This window comes from Cetorhinus maximus, chromosome 2, assembly GCF_964194155.1.
Source record: "Cetorhinus maximus chromosome 2, sCetMax3.hap1.1, whole genome shotgun sequence".
Classification (NCBI taxonomy): domain Eukaryota; kingdom Metazoa; phylum Chordata; class Chondrichthyes; order Lamniformes; family Cetorhinidae; genus Cetorhinus; species Cetorhinus maximus.
This window is the reverse complement of record NC_135880.1, coordinates 89,004,033-89,021,373: the sequence shown is the minus strand read 5'-3', so window position 1 is coordinate 89,021,373 and position 17,341 is coordinate 89,004,033. Positions and strand designations below refer to the sequence as shown.

The following is a 17,341-nucleotide window of genomic DNA, read 5'->3' as shown; positions in this document are numbered from 1 at the left end:
CATATCAGAGACTGAAAACTCTGCAGCAAGTGACTCACTTCCTGATTGCCAAAGCCTTTCCATCATCTACAAGACAGAAGTCAGAAGTGTGATGGAATACTCTTCACTTGTCTGGATGGGTGCTGTTCCAAAAGCATTCAAGATGTTTGGCTGCATCCAAGACAAAGCAGCCCACTTGACTGGCGCCAAATCCACCACATTATACATTTATCACTGGCACAATGTGACTATAATGTGTAACATCTGCAGTAACTCAACTAAGCTTCTTCATCAGCACCTTCCAAACCCACCGCTTCTACTGCCTAGAATGGTTGTTGCAGCAAGTGCATGGGAACACCACTACCTCACAGGGCGGAATCATCCCAGATCTGCACTAAGTGCAGTAGCAGGTAGGAAAAAGAATGTTTTACTCTCCAACCACAATGGCGGCTTTTCATGTCATATCGTCCCAATCCTGCCTCATTAATCATGCATTCCCGTTTCACTGGCAGGCAGCCTCAATTCACCCATCACACCGTCACCTCGCTGCTTCCTCACACCAGGCACCAGATTTAAAGTAGCAGCAGTGCACACCTCTCAGTGCTTCTAGCCCAGGACTGCTGCACAGAAAACATGATCCCGAAAGGCAAGGAGACTGCAGCCCCCTGAATCAGTGATGCATCCCTGGGATGACTTCTGGACAGCACTGGAGCCCGGCACGATGTCCTCTATCCCCGCTCTGGCTGCAGGAGGCCCATCAGTGTCACCACTCTGGCTTGGGAGGCGGTAGCAGAGGTGGTCAGTGTCAACACTGCACAGAAGAGGTTCAACATCCAGTGCAGAAAGCAGATGAATGATCTCATCCATGCTGCCATGGTAAGGCAACCATCTCAACACTCTAAACTGACACACTCACGAGCCCATCACTCATTCACTGGCATCTTATTCACTGACAGATCAAGGGACATCACCACTCACTCTCTCACACACACCCTCACATCTCCATCTGGCCTCCATCTGGAGACTGTCTCCTCAGCCTTCACCCTCTTGAGGTCACTTGCACAGATCAACATGTGCCACACACACCCTGGATACCCCCCTTCCCCAGTAATACCCTAGCCCTGCAGCCTCTTCCCTTGCCTGAGGCCACTTCTCCCCCTTTCCCAAGCATGCCATAGCCCTGAAGCTATTGAAAAGCCACCCCCACCTCACGGCTGGTCTCGTAAGTAGGGCCTGCCCATACACTGCCCTAAAAGTGATGTGGTGCGGCCAACTAAGCCTGGCGCTGACAGCCATGAGTGCTGCCCGAAGCGATGTAGACAAGCAAACCTCGAAGTCCCGAGCAAAGTGCAGCTCACCAGGTGCACGTTGCTTATGTTCAGTTGTGAAACACGTCATTGTGATGGATGGGTGATTCAGGCAAGCTGGGTTTATAATGATATGCAGATGTATTACAATGAAGTTCCCGACATTCAGTGGCGGGAAACACAGTCTGCCATTGATGGGCAGAGCAGACGATTGCAAACTGGTTTCACAACGTCATGAAACTGATTTTTAGCCTTCTCACCATATTGTCCACTCATGCCACCAAAGACGTCTGCCGCCAATGGGCGTGGAAAATTCCACATGTTCCCCTCCAAGTAACACATCATTGTGACTTGGAAAAAGATTACTGTTCCTTCATCGTTGCTGGGTCAAAATCCTGGGCCATCCTTTTTAACAGCTCTGTGGGTGTACCTACACCACACAAACTGCTGCAGTTCAAGAACGTACCTCACCACCACCTTCTCAAGTGCAATAGACATGGGCAATTGATGCTGGCTTTGTCAGTGCATCCACATTCAGTAAACAAATAAAAAAAGTTGGAAATCTTAGAAATCATTTGATTTGACGTGAACTTCTACTATTGCCTAATAGCCTGTATTAGTCTTGTTGTAAAAACACTTCAACAAGTCTTGTCGAATGAGCATAACTGGGCTTTTAATAGTGCATTAAGTCATAATTATGGCTAAACAATTTCTCTGGCCCAAAAAAGTTATTTTTTTATTTGTGGAATGTCAACTGTTTCCGTTATGATCAAAAAAATCCACAGATTTTTAAAATAATAAAAATTATTTATTTTTAAGTTTATTCATCAAATTTCACCTTCTCCCTTAATCCCATGTATATATTCCCATCTTTATTTTGCTGTCTATAAAATGATTAATAAGTAAAGGATAATCAAACTTTCTACTTCCTAGTTTGCTATCTGTTAGAATTCTTCAATGTGATTGGCTGTTTAGCCTTCTTGATGACATAATTCTTCCTGGATGCCCTACAGTTGATCCTAGAATAAAATTAATGGTGGGAAAGGTGAAATCAACGTCACAGAAATTGTTGGATCTTTGTGGCAGCTTTTTTTGGAGTCAACGGTGAATGCCATCACTTGACCACTGTTCACAGAATCTGAGTCCTATGTTGTACCTGACTTAATAGAGAAAATTGGGGGTAACAATGAAATGTTGCTTAGAAAATGACGCAGGTAAAGGTTCATAAAGCACCTGGTCCAGATGGAATTCAGCCAAGAATTGTAAAAGAAATTCAATCAAGATTGGTATGCTGACAGAAAGCTGTGGAGATTAATAGATTTGAGAAGTACCAGAGGGCTAGAAGATAGTTAATGTGAGTCTGATTTTAAAAAATATTCAAAGGCATGAGCCTTGGATTAATAAGCTTATTAATTTGATACATACAGTGATAAAATTATTGAAGTTTGTGTTGAAGGGAGCAATTCAAGAGCGCTGAGCAAACAGAAAGGCAATCTGTGATTAGCAAATTTACTAACTAAATTAGAATATTTCATTATGTTAAATATGGTAAATATTATATATTGAAAATTCCACAGCAGGCCCTTTCAAGGAGTCAGAAATGAAATGGACTTACCCTCATTTCTTTGTTGTGCTGTCCCAAAGCCTGCGGACAGGGAAAGTTGACTCCAGTTCAACACTATCTTCTCGAGGGCGATTAGGGATCATCAATAAATACTGGTCTTGCCAGTGATGCCCACATTCCGTGAATGAAGAAAAAAAACTTTGGGGCAGGTATCTGTGCCTCTAGCAATGGATTACAGGCACCAGCCTCACTAACAGCAGTCTGTCACTTCTAATATGGCCAAAGACATTTTTCTAATTTTTTTTAGGATCACCCATCAGGGGGCCCAGGACCGGCATATGCTTTTTATAGTCTTGGGATTTACACCCACGAAAAACAAATGCAGGTATAATTGGAAATAGGTTATGGTTTGAGTAGGGAATCTTATACATTGATTGGGAATCTGATATAATGCTTAGGATTCTAGTCCATATGTTTCCTGTGTATTGGAAGTTAGAGTAATGAAATTCTACAATCCCCAATATTGTTTTTTCAGGCATGTATAAGATGTGCTAACTCTTGCAGGCTGTTCACTGAAATATTGGCACTGAAGTAGTGAGGCAATATTTAAATAATTTAAGCAGTCAATCACTGCATTTTTTGTAGGGGATAGCAGGCCAAGTATGGCAAGAATACAAGTACCAGCTTAGAAATGAAACCGTTATCAGCCAGAAATGGCCTAAAATCTGCAGCACAGAAACAAGGCATGAAATCTTATTGGTCAATGCGCATGTTTATATTCCACATGAGCCAGCTCCCACTTCCATTATCACTTCCCATCCTGCCCTGGTATTCCTCTATTTTTTGCTCAATATACAACATTCCCTTCCCTGTATTTTTAATTCTTTCATGGGAAGTGGGTGTATTTGGCATTTGTTGTCCATCCCTAATTGCCCTTGAGAAGGTGAACTGCCTTCTTTGAACCACTGCAGTCCATGTGGTGTAGGTACACCTACAGTGCTGTTAGGAAGAGTTCCATGTTTCTGCCCCAGCGACATAGTTCCAAGTCAGGATGGTGTGTGGCTTGGGGGGGAGCTTGCAGGTGGTGGCGTTCCCATGCGTCTGCTGCCCTTGTTCTTCTAGATAGTACAGGTTGTGGGGTTGGAAGGTGCTGTTGAAGGAGGCCTGATGAGTTTCTTGTATATGGCTCATACTGCTGCCACTGTACGTTGGTGATGGAGGGACTGAATGTTTAAGGTTATGGGGGATGAGGTGCCAAGCAAGCAGGCTGCTTTGTGCTAGATGGTGTCAAGCTTCTCGAATGTTGTTGGAGCTGCACTCATACAAACAAATGGAGACTATTCCTTCACACTCCTGACTTGTGCATTGTAGATAGTGGACAGGCTTTGGGGAATCAGGAGGTGAGTTACTCTCTGCAGCTTGTTTTATTTCTCCTGATATTTGCATCCTGTCAATTCTGATAACATTATTGAAAATCTTTTCTGTACTTTCTCAGGTCCTTCAATATCCATTTTTTTTCATAAGGAAAGCAGAATTGCAGACCAATGTGGTATAACCAAGATTTCATGTAAATTTATATGCAGCAAGCTTATATATTTCATTCCTCCCAAGAATGAACCCCAGTACCTTGTTTGTATTCTTAATGGCCTTATCATCTTAGATTGCTACTTTTGGCAATTTATGTGCCCGTATTCCCAGAACTCTCTGCCCCTTCACCCCATTTAGTTTCTTACCCTCCAAGGAATAAATGGCTTCCTAATTCTTTCTACTAAAATTAACCATCTTATATGTCACTATGTTGAATTTGTTACTATCCACAAACTCTGCAAGCCTGTTTCAATACCAAACCTAAAATTCCTGAGTCCAAATAATTCATGCACAAGGTAAACAACTGTGGTTCTAGCACAGATCCCTGTGGGATACCGCTTCTCATTGTTGCCAGTCTAAGGAAACTTCCCACAACTGTTTTCAGTTTTGTAGCCATCATTCAATCAATTTTGATACCTGGACCCTGATTCAAACGCAGTCATGGAACCCTTATTGAAAGACTTTCTGAAATTCCATATATACTACATCCACTGCATTGCCCTTATTTACTCTTTCTGTTGTTCAAATAATTAAATCAGGTTGATTAAAGATAACCTTCCTTTTAGAAATCTATACTATTTTTTATCTTAACCACCTTTAACTGCTTTGTTGTCTGTTCATTTAGCAAATATGTAGTATTCCTACCACTGACATTAAGTTAACTGGTCTGTCATTCCAGGGATTAGTTCTGTCTCCCTTTTTGAAGAATATAATTATATTTTTTGTCCACTAGTCCTCTGGCATTGCTTCATTCTCTATTTAATTTTTATGTATGGACATGAGTCCCTCTGCTATCTTCTTCCCAGTTTCCATGAGTATCCACAGTTCATTCCATCTGAACCCAAAGCTTTGTTCTCCTAAAGTTCAGCTAGTTTATCTCACATCTCCTTCCTTTCTATATTCACTGCTGTAATATGCCACTTGACATCTTCTTCTATTATTATTTGCTCTGTGTTCACCCCTTCCATGAAATTAGAGGAAAAGGTTCTATTCAGGAGCCCTGCTATGTCAGTGTCATTTCCTGTGAGTTTATTTAGTTCATGCTTTAGTGGCCCTATCCCTACTTAATTCTCTTTTAGTTACTATACAATACTATTTCTTTTTATATTCTTTTATATTTTCATTTCATATTTCTTCTTTGCCTTAATAATGATACGTTTTACCACTTTCCTAAACCCATTGCTTTTTTGTCATTCACTCCTTTACTGTTTATGTACTTTTCATAAGTCTTTTTCTTTAGATTTAATTTTGTCATCACCTCTTTAGGTCTAACAACTAGCTTTCTTCACACTCAGCTTCAGATGAGCTTGCAAATCACTGATCTAATTGGCACAGTGCTCCTAACTAACAAGCAAAAGAAAGCCTGACAGTGCTTTATACTTACAAGTTGCACACTTATAGCTGGTTAACCTCTAGCAGTACTACTGTAAACACTTGAGGTTCCTAAGCTTTGACTCTTCCAACCCCTATTTAAATTTTCTAGATATGAGCAAGTGGGTAATGTTTCAGTGGGGAAGGAATGTACCCTCAGTAAAAGAAAGAAATAACTTGCATTTATAAATCACATTATCGCATCCTCAGAATGTCGTAACATGCTTCACAGAAAATTAATTACTTTTGATGCATAGTAACTGTTGCTATGCTGGGAAAGGCGGTAGCCAATTTGGGAGCAGCAACAAATGAGATAAATGGCCTGTAAATTGTTTGGTCAGAACACTAGGAGAACTCCTTACTTTTATTTAAATAATGCTATAAGATCTTTTACAGTTTCTTCCGAAAAACATTTCCTAAAATAGAGCACTCCGTCAATCAGCATGTGTTAGATATCCATCTGGTCAAAAGAAAAAAAATAGGGCACTTAATGCCCCTGTATTATGATTACAGTTGTCCTTCCATAGCAAAATAAAGGTCTCACAACTGTCCATTACGCAGTTTACATACATAATGAAGTCACATAATAAAGTATTACATTTATTCTTGATATATGGGTGACACTGACATTTATTGCCCATAGCTGGTTGCCCTAAGAAGATCTTACCTACGATATGCTGCAGTTCTTGTTGTGATGGTGCTCCCATTATTGTGGGGAGCTCCAGGATTATGACCCAGGGACAATGGAGGAATAGCAATCTATGTTCAAGTAAGGCTGATGTCTGACTTACAGTGCAAATATTTCTATGGTTTTACTGAAGCTGCAAGTTATTCTTGGAATTGGTTGAATTGATGCAGTGTTTCCTGTGGACTGTGCATTGCAGCTTTCCTGTGCAATGGTGTAAGGGATAGATACCAACTCCATAACAGAAGCTCTGATCGGGCAGAATTATTTTAAATTATTTTCTTGAGATGTGGGTAATGCTGGCAAGGCTACATTATTGTCCATCCAAAGCTGCCCTGAGAAGGTGGTGAAGGGCCTCCTTCCTGATTTGGTGCAAATCTTGTGGTGATGATACTCACAATGCTATTGGGTAGGAAATTCAAGGACAATGACCCAACAACAAGGAAGAAACAGTGAATATTTCCAAGTCGGGATGGTGTGTGACTTAGAGAAGAACTTGAAGGTGATGGTGCTTCTAAGAGATCACTGCTCTTGCCATTCTCAGTGGTAGAGGCTTCAAAGAAAGAGGACACTATTGAAGCGATCTCAATGAGTTACCACAGTGTATTGTATAAATCATAAATACTGCAGCAAAGTCTGTTGGCGATGGAAGAAATTGAGAAATGCAGATACTGCTGAAGTGAATTCCTCTGTTCTGCATAATAGTGAGTTTTTTTGATTGTTGTTATGGTTGCATCCATGCAGGTAACCAGTGAATATTTCAGCATACACTTGTCCTGAGTCTTATATATAGTGGAGAGGTTTTTAGGGCTTAAAAAGTGATCCAATCATTTTAGAATACAGAGCTTCTGGCCTGTTCCTGAAGCCATGGTGTTGATATTGCTGATCCAGTTAACCTAATGGTCAATGCTGGCTGCCAAGATGTTGATGGTGGGTGGCTTTGAGGTTGGCAGTGATGTAGAAAAGTAAGGAGGTGAAGGCTGGGATTTTTCTTGTTTTAGATAGCCATTATATGGCATTTATGTGACATGAATATTACCTGCAATTTGCCAGCCCAAGCCTTGTTCTACTGTAGGCTAGAGTGGGCTACTAAGTATCTATCTCTTACACCATTTGTGCAGTCAAGCTGCAACGTACGGTCTACAGGAAACAACACTGCATCAATTCAACCAACTCTGAGAATAACTGTCAACCTCAGAAAAATCATAGAAATATTTGCACTTCAAGTCATTCATCATCCTTACTTGAACATAGATTTCTATTGCTTCATTGTCACTGGGTCATAATCCTGGAGTTCCCTAAGAGGAACAATAATGGGAGCACCATTACAACAAGGACTGCAGTGGATCGTAGGTAAGATCTTCTTAAGGCAATCAGCTATGGGCAATAAATGTGGCCTTGCCAGTGTCATCCATGTACCAAGAATAAATAAAATATTTTATTATGTGACTCCATTTTTGGTGGAATTGTTAATCGAACTGAGCTAACAATCTCACTTCTGACCTTTGTTGGAGGGAAGATCATTGATGAAGCAATGGATGTTAATGAAGCCACTGAAGTTGATATACATTGTTGCCTGATTTTATTTTACTTCTGCAGTCAAACTAAAAGTTGGACTAATCATCATAATGATAGGTCAAAAAATTTAAGTATCTCCTACCTGTACTGAACAACTGTCATGTTCTGTTCCCCACAATGTCTTGCACATCGGATATATCTCATCCAGTTTGACTTGCTGGGGTCACTGCCATCAATGAAGTGTTGTAGTGATCCTTCCTGATCATATATCTGAGAAAGAGGTCAAAAGGTCAAACAGTTGATTGGATCATCAGTGATCACTGTTTTGCTGTCTCTGGTTGTATCTCTGTTCAATGTCAGACCTAGAAATTTACGGCCATGAGATTTGTCACTGACTTGTGACATTTTCATGGATCTCATAAACAATTAAAAAAGACTAATGATACTAAAATGTGGAACGACATTCTTGTTGATTTTAACCTGACCTTTATAGCAGATTTCATTATTCTACTGTTATCAATTTGCTGAAATAATGACATTGAATTCCAAACAAAGGACTATCTTTTGAGCTATGTTTTCTTTTGGGTGTAAGAGAGTAGATGCAAGACCAATTGAAAATATATGGATTTTTGGTCCATGTGAGCTGCTATCTGATACTTGTTAAAATGGTTACATATGAATTAGCAAAATATTGCCCTAGGAGCATTTTGTGATTTTTAAAAAAAACTCTAACTCTGTGAATTGTCTAAAGGGCAAGTTTCAAATAAACAACAATGTTACTGCTTATTGCTTGAAAATAATCTAAATAGATTACTGTGGTAAAGGTGATTCAGATTACTAAAATCATTTAATGTAACTATTTTACTGAGAATGCCATGCAGTTTTTATGTAGCTGGCAGACTCAAATATCGTTGGGTTGTAGAAGATATATAAAATAATAATTTACAGCAGTGTCACATTAACTACAAAATACAGTGAAATGATTTAGCAATCGATTGTTTACACCAAATTTAATGGAAACGTTAAAAATGTGAAAGCGATTCTTTCTTATAAATAACTGAGACACTTTAAATAATGAGAAACATGTTGGAAAGTATCATGGACCAGCCTTCAGGAATTTACATTCTTTTGTTATCTTTATAGAATGAAACAACCATTGGAGATTAAATTTCCTTTAGTAGGGTACTGGATGGAGTGTTTGCAGAAAATTCCTTTCTGTACCATGTTAATGCTATCATTACGTCACTTAAAAGAATCAATTAACCAGTTAACTCAAAATTAAGCTCCTTGGTAATGTGTTACAAGGTCTTTCAAGAGGGCATCATGCCTGCAACAGCCTTGAACACATGTTTATATCCTTTTTTTTTGATTTACCTCCTTGCTATGTCCTGAATTGTTTGAATTCAAAGATAGAATCTCTGTTTTGATTTAAAAATAGTATTGAGGCTACCTGAAGTAAGGCTGCTCTAAGGGATAAGAGCACAATCACAAAATACAATGCATGTGGTGGATTATTCATCATATATCATCCATCCTGAAGCACCCTTTAGTTCTGTCATTGCAGAATCTGACTGCTTGTTTTAAAATGCATCCAGAGTTTTTTTTTTGCCTCCACCACTTTATTGGAAAGTTCAGCACAAGTGTTGATCAATCACTGCATGAAGAACTTCCTGATATCAGATGTAAAGTGACCTTTTACTAGTTTCAACCTATGCCCCCTTATCCTACTTGCACAGTTTAAATTAAAGTAATATTCTATAATAAACCTTTTCCATATCATTTAACACCATAACACGATCTTCCTTTTTTGTCCATTCTTTTCTGGAGCACCAATCTCTAAACCCTCAATGCTCTGTTTTTTTCAGTGGGCTGCAGGATGAGAGAGGTAGAGTGAGGCTGCTGCTTTCATGATCTGTATGTTGCACAAGAAAATTCCCTCAGAGAAGGACAGAATCTCAATCACTCAGCTACAAATGGCTTGTTTCATTATAGCAGCAGAAATTGTGATTCATTACTAACAATAACCATCATCACCCACAGTCATACTGAGGTCTTTCACTGAGTATTCCTTTTAAAAACCACCAAATTTAACATTCAGCCTGCAATGTGAAAGGGATACAATTCTCTCAGTTAACAAAAATGCTGCTCCTCAGGCAGCATGAGGTATTCCACATATCAATCTCCTCACATGCACACCTTTCTCCTGTAAGCCTCTTTATTACATTAGGATTTTCCAGCCTGAATTCCAAAAAATCCAAATTAAGCTACACCTGAAATGAAAGTGAGTTTCACAGCTGAGTGGTCACAGGAGCATGGTTCCAATAGAAGACGCTGGCAACAAGGATCACGTCACGAAAGTCAGTTTGTTGTTAATCCACTGGTCTTTCATCATGTTTGGCACCAAGACCAATAAGACCCATGTTTATGGTAAATCATGGTGTTTGGATTCAGTTCAGCTTCAAGATTATGAACAAAGCATGGGCTTTCAAGACAATAACACAATAAAGGGGTTGGGGGTGACATAGGGCGGAATCATCCCAGATTTGCATTAAGTGTGGTAGTGGGCGGGTAAAGCAACTTTTTACCTGCTGGCCGCAATGGTGGGTTTTCATGCTGCATCGTCCCAATTCTGCCATATTATTTAAGCATTCCCGAGAAACACGGCGGTTTGTTGGTGGGCGGGCTCTCATTTGCTTCATCATGCCGGGCGCCTTTTTTAAAGCACAGCTCAGTGCATCCAGCCCACGGCTGCTTGCAGGGAAGATGTCCACGAAAGGCAAAAAGACTGCAGCCCCCAGGTTTAATGATGCATCACTAGAACACCTTTTGGATGCAGTGGAGGCCCGCCACGATGTCCTCTAACCCTGCTCTGGACACAGGATGGGCAGCGGCGTGACCAACCAGGCTTGGGAAATGGTGGTCAGCACTGCAAAAGAGGACAGCCACCCAGTGCCACTACAGGATGAATGGTCTCATCCGTTCTGCCAGGTTAACTCACTCTTCTTGTCACTCTCAACTCACATGCTCACAAACCCATCACACATCTATAGGGATCCCACAACACCACTAACTCTCACACACACCCTCACATTTCCATCAGGCACATACCCTCTCAAAATCACATCCTCATACCTGTCCAGGGCACCGCTCACCACGCAAACATTCCATGCAGTGCCATGCATCCTGCTCACACTCTGTCTATCTGTTTTCACACAGGAGAAACCTGCTCACAACAGCAGGAAGAGGCCCCAGACTGGGGGTGGAGTGGCCCACATTAGACCCCTCACTCACTTTGATGAGCGTGACATCGTGCTGACTGGTAAGGATGTGAACCCTGTCTGTGGCAACGGTGAACACCCACCTGAGGATCCTGAATCACATGATCCCTCCCTCAACGCAACGGTGAGTGCTCTCTCTCCTGTTTTTGAATCTGCTGCCATGCATACTTATTTCTACTTGGTTCACAGGGAGCTCTGCCAAGCGACTGACACTCTCAGCCAACCAGTCCCTCGGCTCCATCCACATCCTCATCTGCAGCCAGGGGGACTCCTCCTCCAGTGAAGAGGTGGAAATAAGCAGCGCGGAACACCCGTTGCTGCAGAAGGAGCAGCCGGCCCACGAATGATTCTGAAGGGAAAAGTGTGTGCGTGGCAGGGCCTTTTGGAGCCTCGTGTAAGCACTCTCACACTTCGTGTTTCACACTCATTTCAATGTCCTGAGCATTTTGAATGCTGCCTTCTGGGGTTCGCTTTCAGGTGTCCATCCCAGCTAACCTGCATCTCCGCCTACCCACTGACCACATTCCCATGCAGCAGCTGATCTCGCCATGACTTGTTCCACTTTCAATTTGGACAGCATGCTGCTAATTTGATTTCACTTCCGCCACCTCTGTCTTTACCCTCCCCCAGTCACCCATTTCCTCTCCCCCATCACTGTTGACCCCCCTGGCATCACCTTCCACCTCCCCTTTGTTACCTACCAGCCACAACTCTTTTCCTTCGGGGATGACAAGACGAATGTGCACGTTCCTTTCCTTCCTGAAAATCCCACCCCCATCCACATTCACCTCCCCTACCTCCTCCTTCCCACCCTTAGGGTCTGTGTCTGCCTCCGGGTCTCCACCCACCACCCTCGCGCTCCCTTCTATCACTACCATCGAACCCTCACCCTCCCAGCTTAACGCCTCACTCTGCCCTCAGACATTCTCACCTTCCTCCATACCACACCCACCCTTAATTCACTCCCCAGGGGGCAGACAACCCCTGCTGTGCAAGTTCAAATGCACATCCCCCTTCAGCACCCCTTCCCCCCTCCACCCCGTTCCCCCCTCTGCACCCCTTCCCCCGTCTGCATCCCTTCCCCTGCTGGAACCCCTTCCCCAGTCTGTACCCCTTCCCCCCTCAGCACCCTTTCCCTCCTCCACACCCCTTCCCCCTCGGAACACCTCCCCCCACCAGAACCCCTTTCCCCCCCACAACCCCTTCCCCCCACCAGTCCTCTCACACCCCTGACAACCCCCTGCTTAGTCCCACCCCACTCCCGACTCCTTCCTCCAGCCTTACCTCTTCCTCCAGCCTCTCTTCTTCCTCTAGTCTTACTCCTACCCCTTTCCTGGCTCCTTCCTCCATTCTTACTTCTTCCTCCCCCCAGACACCCTCTCCTCTCCGCACCCCTTCCTCCCCCGCAGACACCCTTTCCGCACTCCTTCCCTTGCATCTTCCAACCTCCTTAGATCTCCAGTTGTGGTCTTCTCCCCCATTACTCCCTCCTCCCCCACCATTCTCCCTCCTGCCCCCAACCTCCACCCCCAACTCATTCAGTCCCCCCTAACCTCCCCCCATCCTAACACCTTCATTCCCCCCTCCCAACCTCCCTGCATCCAGACACCTTCATTACCCCCCTCCCAACCTCCCCCTCCCAACCTCACCCCAGTCTGACACCTTCATTCCCCCTTTCCCAACCACACCCCCGTGACACCTCTTCCGCTTCCAGCTAAGCCTACACATTCCTCTCCCACCCCCTTGACTATCACCCGTTGTAAGCATCAATGGTGACTATGCAAATTCCGCACGCTTCTTCGCAGCAGAGCCATGTCCATGAGAATCAATCCAGCATCCATGGACATTCCTCCAGTGTGGCATTGGTGTTGGGCTCCAACATCTTCTGCTCCTCGGATGTCCGCAATGTGACAAGGCCCTGATGGGTAAGTCCCGACTTCTGCACGTCACACTTGTCAAGACGTGTTCTACACCAGTGTGCTTTCCCCCTGATGTGGGTGGACGATCCAGGTGGTGGGGGAACGATTCCAGTGGGCTGGCCTAATAATGATATGCTGCTGTATTACAATGAGGTTCCCAATGTCTGATGGTGGAGAACGTGGCCCGCCATTGGCAGGCTGAGCAGATGATCGTGAACTTGTTTCACGCCGTCATGAAACCGATTGTGCCATATTGTTTGCTCATGCCACTGAACACACCCAACACCGGCAGGCACAGAAAATCCTGGCCATAATCTTTATAATCTACATTGTATAACACATTTCTAACCCTCTTTTATAGGCTCCCTTCCTTTATGGGGAGGATTTTTCCCTGGTCAGGCAGGCTCAGCGGAGGCAGTTGCGATCGGGGCCGTCCCACAATTTCACACTGGGCGGGCCAATTAAGGCCTGCCCAGTGTGAAACACATGCTGCAGCGCTCAGCGCTGCCTGTTTTGGGGGTGGGGGAGGAGGGTGAGCCCATTTTCCATGCACATGAGTGCGCACTGGAAAAACCGCCTGAGGCACAGAGCTGCCTCCAGGAGATGAACAGTTTAAAACATCAAAAAATAAAGATTTAAAAAATTTTATGAATCATGTCCCCTCATGTGACTCTGTCACGAGCAGGGGCATGTTATAAACGAAATTTAACTTTTAAAATTTTATTTTTATTTGCTGTTGGAAATCTCATCCCGTCCGTGGATGAGGTTTTCTAAAAAATGCAAAGCCTGCTTGACCTTTATGTCTGCCTGCCAACCATAAGGTTGGACGAGCAGTGAAAAATTTCTTTCAATTATGACTTTAATGGTCTTAATAGGCCTTTTAATAGTCGGCAGGCATACCTGCCAACCGAAATATCACGCAAGTGCGCGATGATGTCGGGACGCTTGCCCGACGTCATCACGCATCATTTTATGCTCAGTCAGGTCGAGTGCGTGCCCGTCCACTGAGCTAAAAATTCTCCCCTATGTTATTGAGTTGGCCCATTCAAATTTTTCTGCTGGATTTTGCATCTTGTGTTACTGCCACTGATTTTCTCTTTTAACAGCAATACTGTCATAGTTTGTCCTACAATTTTGCATTTAAGGAGAAAGAACTGACTGTTTCATTAGAAGAATAATATGAAGCTCCAATATGATGTGCCATCAACCTGTTAAATTAACAAAAAGGTATTTCCCATTCAAAACTATTAGAAGTATCAAGTGCATTTCATGTAGCATATTTCTCAGAAGTAATTTGGACTGTTAAAGTTCATCTTCTTGTGATAATAATCTCCAAGAATATTTCAACAGGATTTGCGTATGCCCCTATTGTCATATTCAGTGAGGTTATTCGATTAAATCAGAAAAACATAGGGAATTCCTAGGAGTTAAATTAGCATCAGAAATAATTCAGAAGCTCTGAAAATTAGACTGCCAAATGACGTTTAAAAAAATTGGTATTTATTGACAAAACAGGAAGTGGAGGCTCGCCAGTATTTCCCTGACCTTATATTTAGTTGCTATCTTTGCTGCCCCATTTCCTCTCACATGCACACTCTCTTGCTTACAGGATATATCTGAACAAAAATCAACAAAAATCAATACCACTTTATACATCATAAAAGATCTTGGTGACAGGGCTGAGTTACAGAAAAAGTTTGAGCTTTCAGCCTTGAAAACAAATGAATGAAAGGTGGCCTTACAGTGGTCTAAGGTAATAAGTAGAATAGAAAAGATTAATCCTGAGCACTACTTCAAGTTAAATCACAACAGTGGAATAGGCGGACAAACTGGCAAAAGGCCATTTCAGAACTGATGTGAGGAAGTATTTCTTTATGCTAAGATTGATCAATATCTTGAATCGTCTTCCAAGTAGGTAGTGGGAAAAGACGCAGTTTGATGCTGCAATACAAAATATCATAGGTATGCTTAGAAGGTACCGATCTAGATGGACTGAATGGCCTCTCTCTCATTTCTAATTTCAAAATTTTATATACTTTTGACACTTATTTCATCAAAAAATGTATAAACATATTTTAAAAGATAAAATGCAACACCTTGGGGGGAATAGGTGTTCCAATTACAAAAATAACATAATTCCCCCCAACCGCACCAATTAGTGCAAAAATAATACCAGAACAAGTATCAAATGACTAGATGTCAGAAATTTAGGACATCAATGATCCAGTCAAACTCATCTATGTACAAATTGGGAGCATACAGTCTTTTTAAGGTCATGATTTACTTGAAAGCGAATTATGGACAATATGGTTGACTGGGATTGGTATTATTTACATCTCAGGGCTCAATTACAGCGTAGACAAATATAATGTTGTGCTTAAAGGTCATGTGTGAAATGATTTTAACTAGTCTCAATCCAGCTGTCAGTGGGCATGGGCCCATGACTACCTCTAATTTTATCTTAGATTAGCAATTCCACTCAAAAATCACTGGATGATTTGAGTTAGAAATAGAAAAAATGTCAAATGGGAGTATCTGATGTTGCTAAGCTGAGGGTGGGCCAGAGGCAAAGTGTAGGAAACTTCACCAGACTTGCTGCTGACCCAGTCTGCCTAAAAAGGAAAATGTCACATTCTCCACCAATATCGCTCTCCACTTTAATGACCACAAAATCTCACACCAAAAAATTAATAAAGTCTGGGTTCACTACACCCACTATATTCTACCAATCCCTGATATACCCTTAGCTGTAATGTTTATAACCTTTATAGAGTAATGTAGGCAGGTAACATCATAGTCCATCTTTCTTGACAGAGTTATTGACATGGAACTTGCAACACTGAAGTGAATCCATGATTTGTCTGCCCACTGTCTAATCATGTTTAAATCTGCCAGGAGTAATGTATTCACTGTGTGTCTTTCAGATGAGGAGGTACAGAGGGTGGAGAAGTAAACAAAGAAATCAATGTTAGTTTTGATAAAAAAACACATCACCAAATAAAATGAGAAATAGTAAGGCCAAGTATGCTTTTCTGTGGGGTTGTCATGTACATGTTGCAGTTGAAACCAAATATCAGGACCCAATGCTTCTTTCTGATTACTGAGAAAGCTGCATATTTAATTCAATACATATAACATAAGGGAAAGATTTATGAAAAATAATGACCGTACATATTGTCAAAGCACTAAAAATTCCAAAATCCAAAATTCCAAAGGGTATTGCTTTAACTTTATACTAGACACTGAATGGCAGTGGGTTAGACATTGGCCTTCCACTCTGGAGCCTGGATTTTAAAAAAAAATTCACTCACAGGATGTGGGCATCGCTGGCTAAGCCAGCATTTATTGCCCATTCCTACGGGCCCTTGAGAAGGTGGTGGTGAGCTGCCTTCTTGAACTGCTGCAGTCCATGTGGTGTAGGTACACCCAAAGTGCTGTTAGGGAAGGAGTTCCAGGATTTTAACCCAGCGACAGTGAAGGAACTGCAATATAGTTCCAAATTAGGATGGTGAGTGGTTTGGAGGAGAACTTCCAGGTGGTGGTCTTCCCATGCATCCACTGCCCTTGTCCTTCTAGCTGATAGTGGTCATGAGTTTGGAAGGTGCTGTCTAAGGAGTCTTGGTAAGTTGCTGCAGTGCATCTTGTAGATGGTATACGCTGCTGCTACTGTGCATCGGTCGTGGAAAGAGTGAATGTTTGTGAATGGGGTGCCAATCAAGCGGGCTGCTTTATCCTGAATGGTGTCAAGCTTCTTGATTGTTGTTGGAGCTGCACTCATCAAGGCAAGTGAAGAGTATTCCATCACACTCCTGACTTGTGACATGTAGATAGTGGACACGCTTTGAGGAGTCAGGTGGCAAGATACTCACAGCAGGATTCCTACACTCTGACCTGCTCTAGTAGCCACAGTATTTATAGGGATAGTCCAGTTCAGTTTCTGGTCAATGGTAACCCCCAGGATGTTGATAGCGGGGGATTCAGCGAAGGGAATGCCATTGAATGTCAAGGGGTGATGGTTAGATTCTCTGGACTGCCTGGCACTTATGTGGCACGAATGTTACTTGCCACTTGTCAGTCTAAGCCTGGATATTGTCCAGGTCTTGTTGCATTTGGATATGGACTGCTGCAGTACC

At 42.5% G+C, this 17,341-nt stretch overlaps 1 protein-coding gene across 1 annotated transcript in view; it reads right to left on the bottom strand.

Moving 5' to 3' along the window:
* prdm6 (PR domain containing 6) overlaps positions 1–17,341 on the bottom strand; it is a 303,646-nt gene that overhangs the window by 101,266 nt on the left and 185,039 nt on the right. The window contains exon 4 of the mRNA XM_078566831.1: positions 8,154–8,281. Coding sequence (XP_078422957.1) covers positions 8,154–8,281 — 128 coding nt within the window. The remainder of the gene's footprint in view (positions 1–8,153; positions 8,282–17,341) is intronic.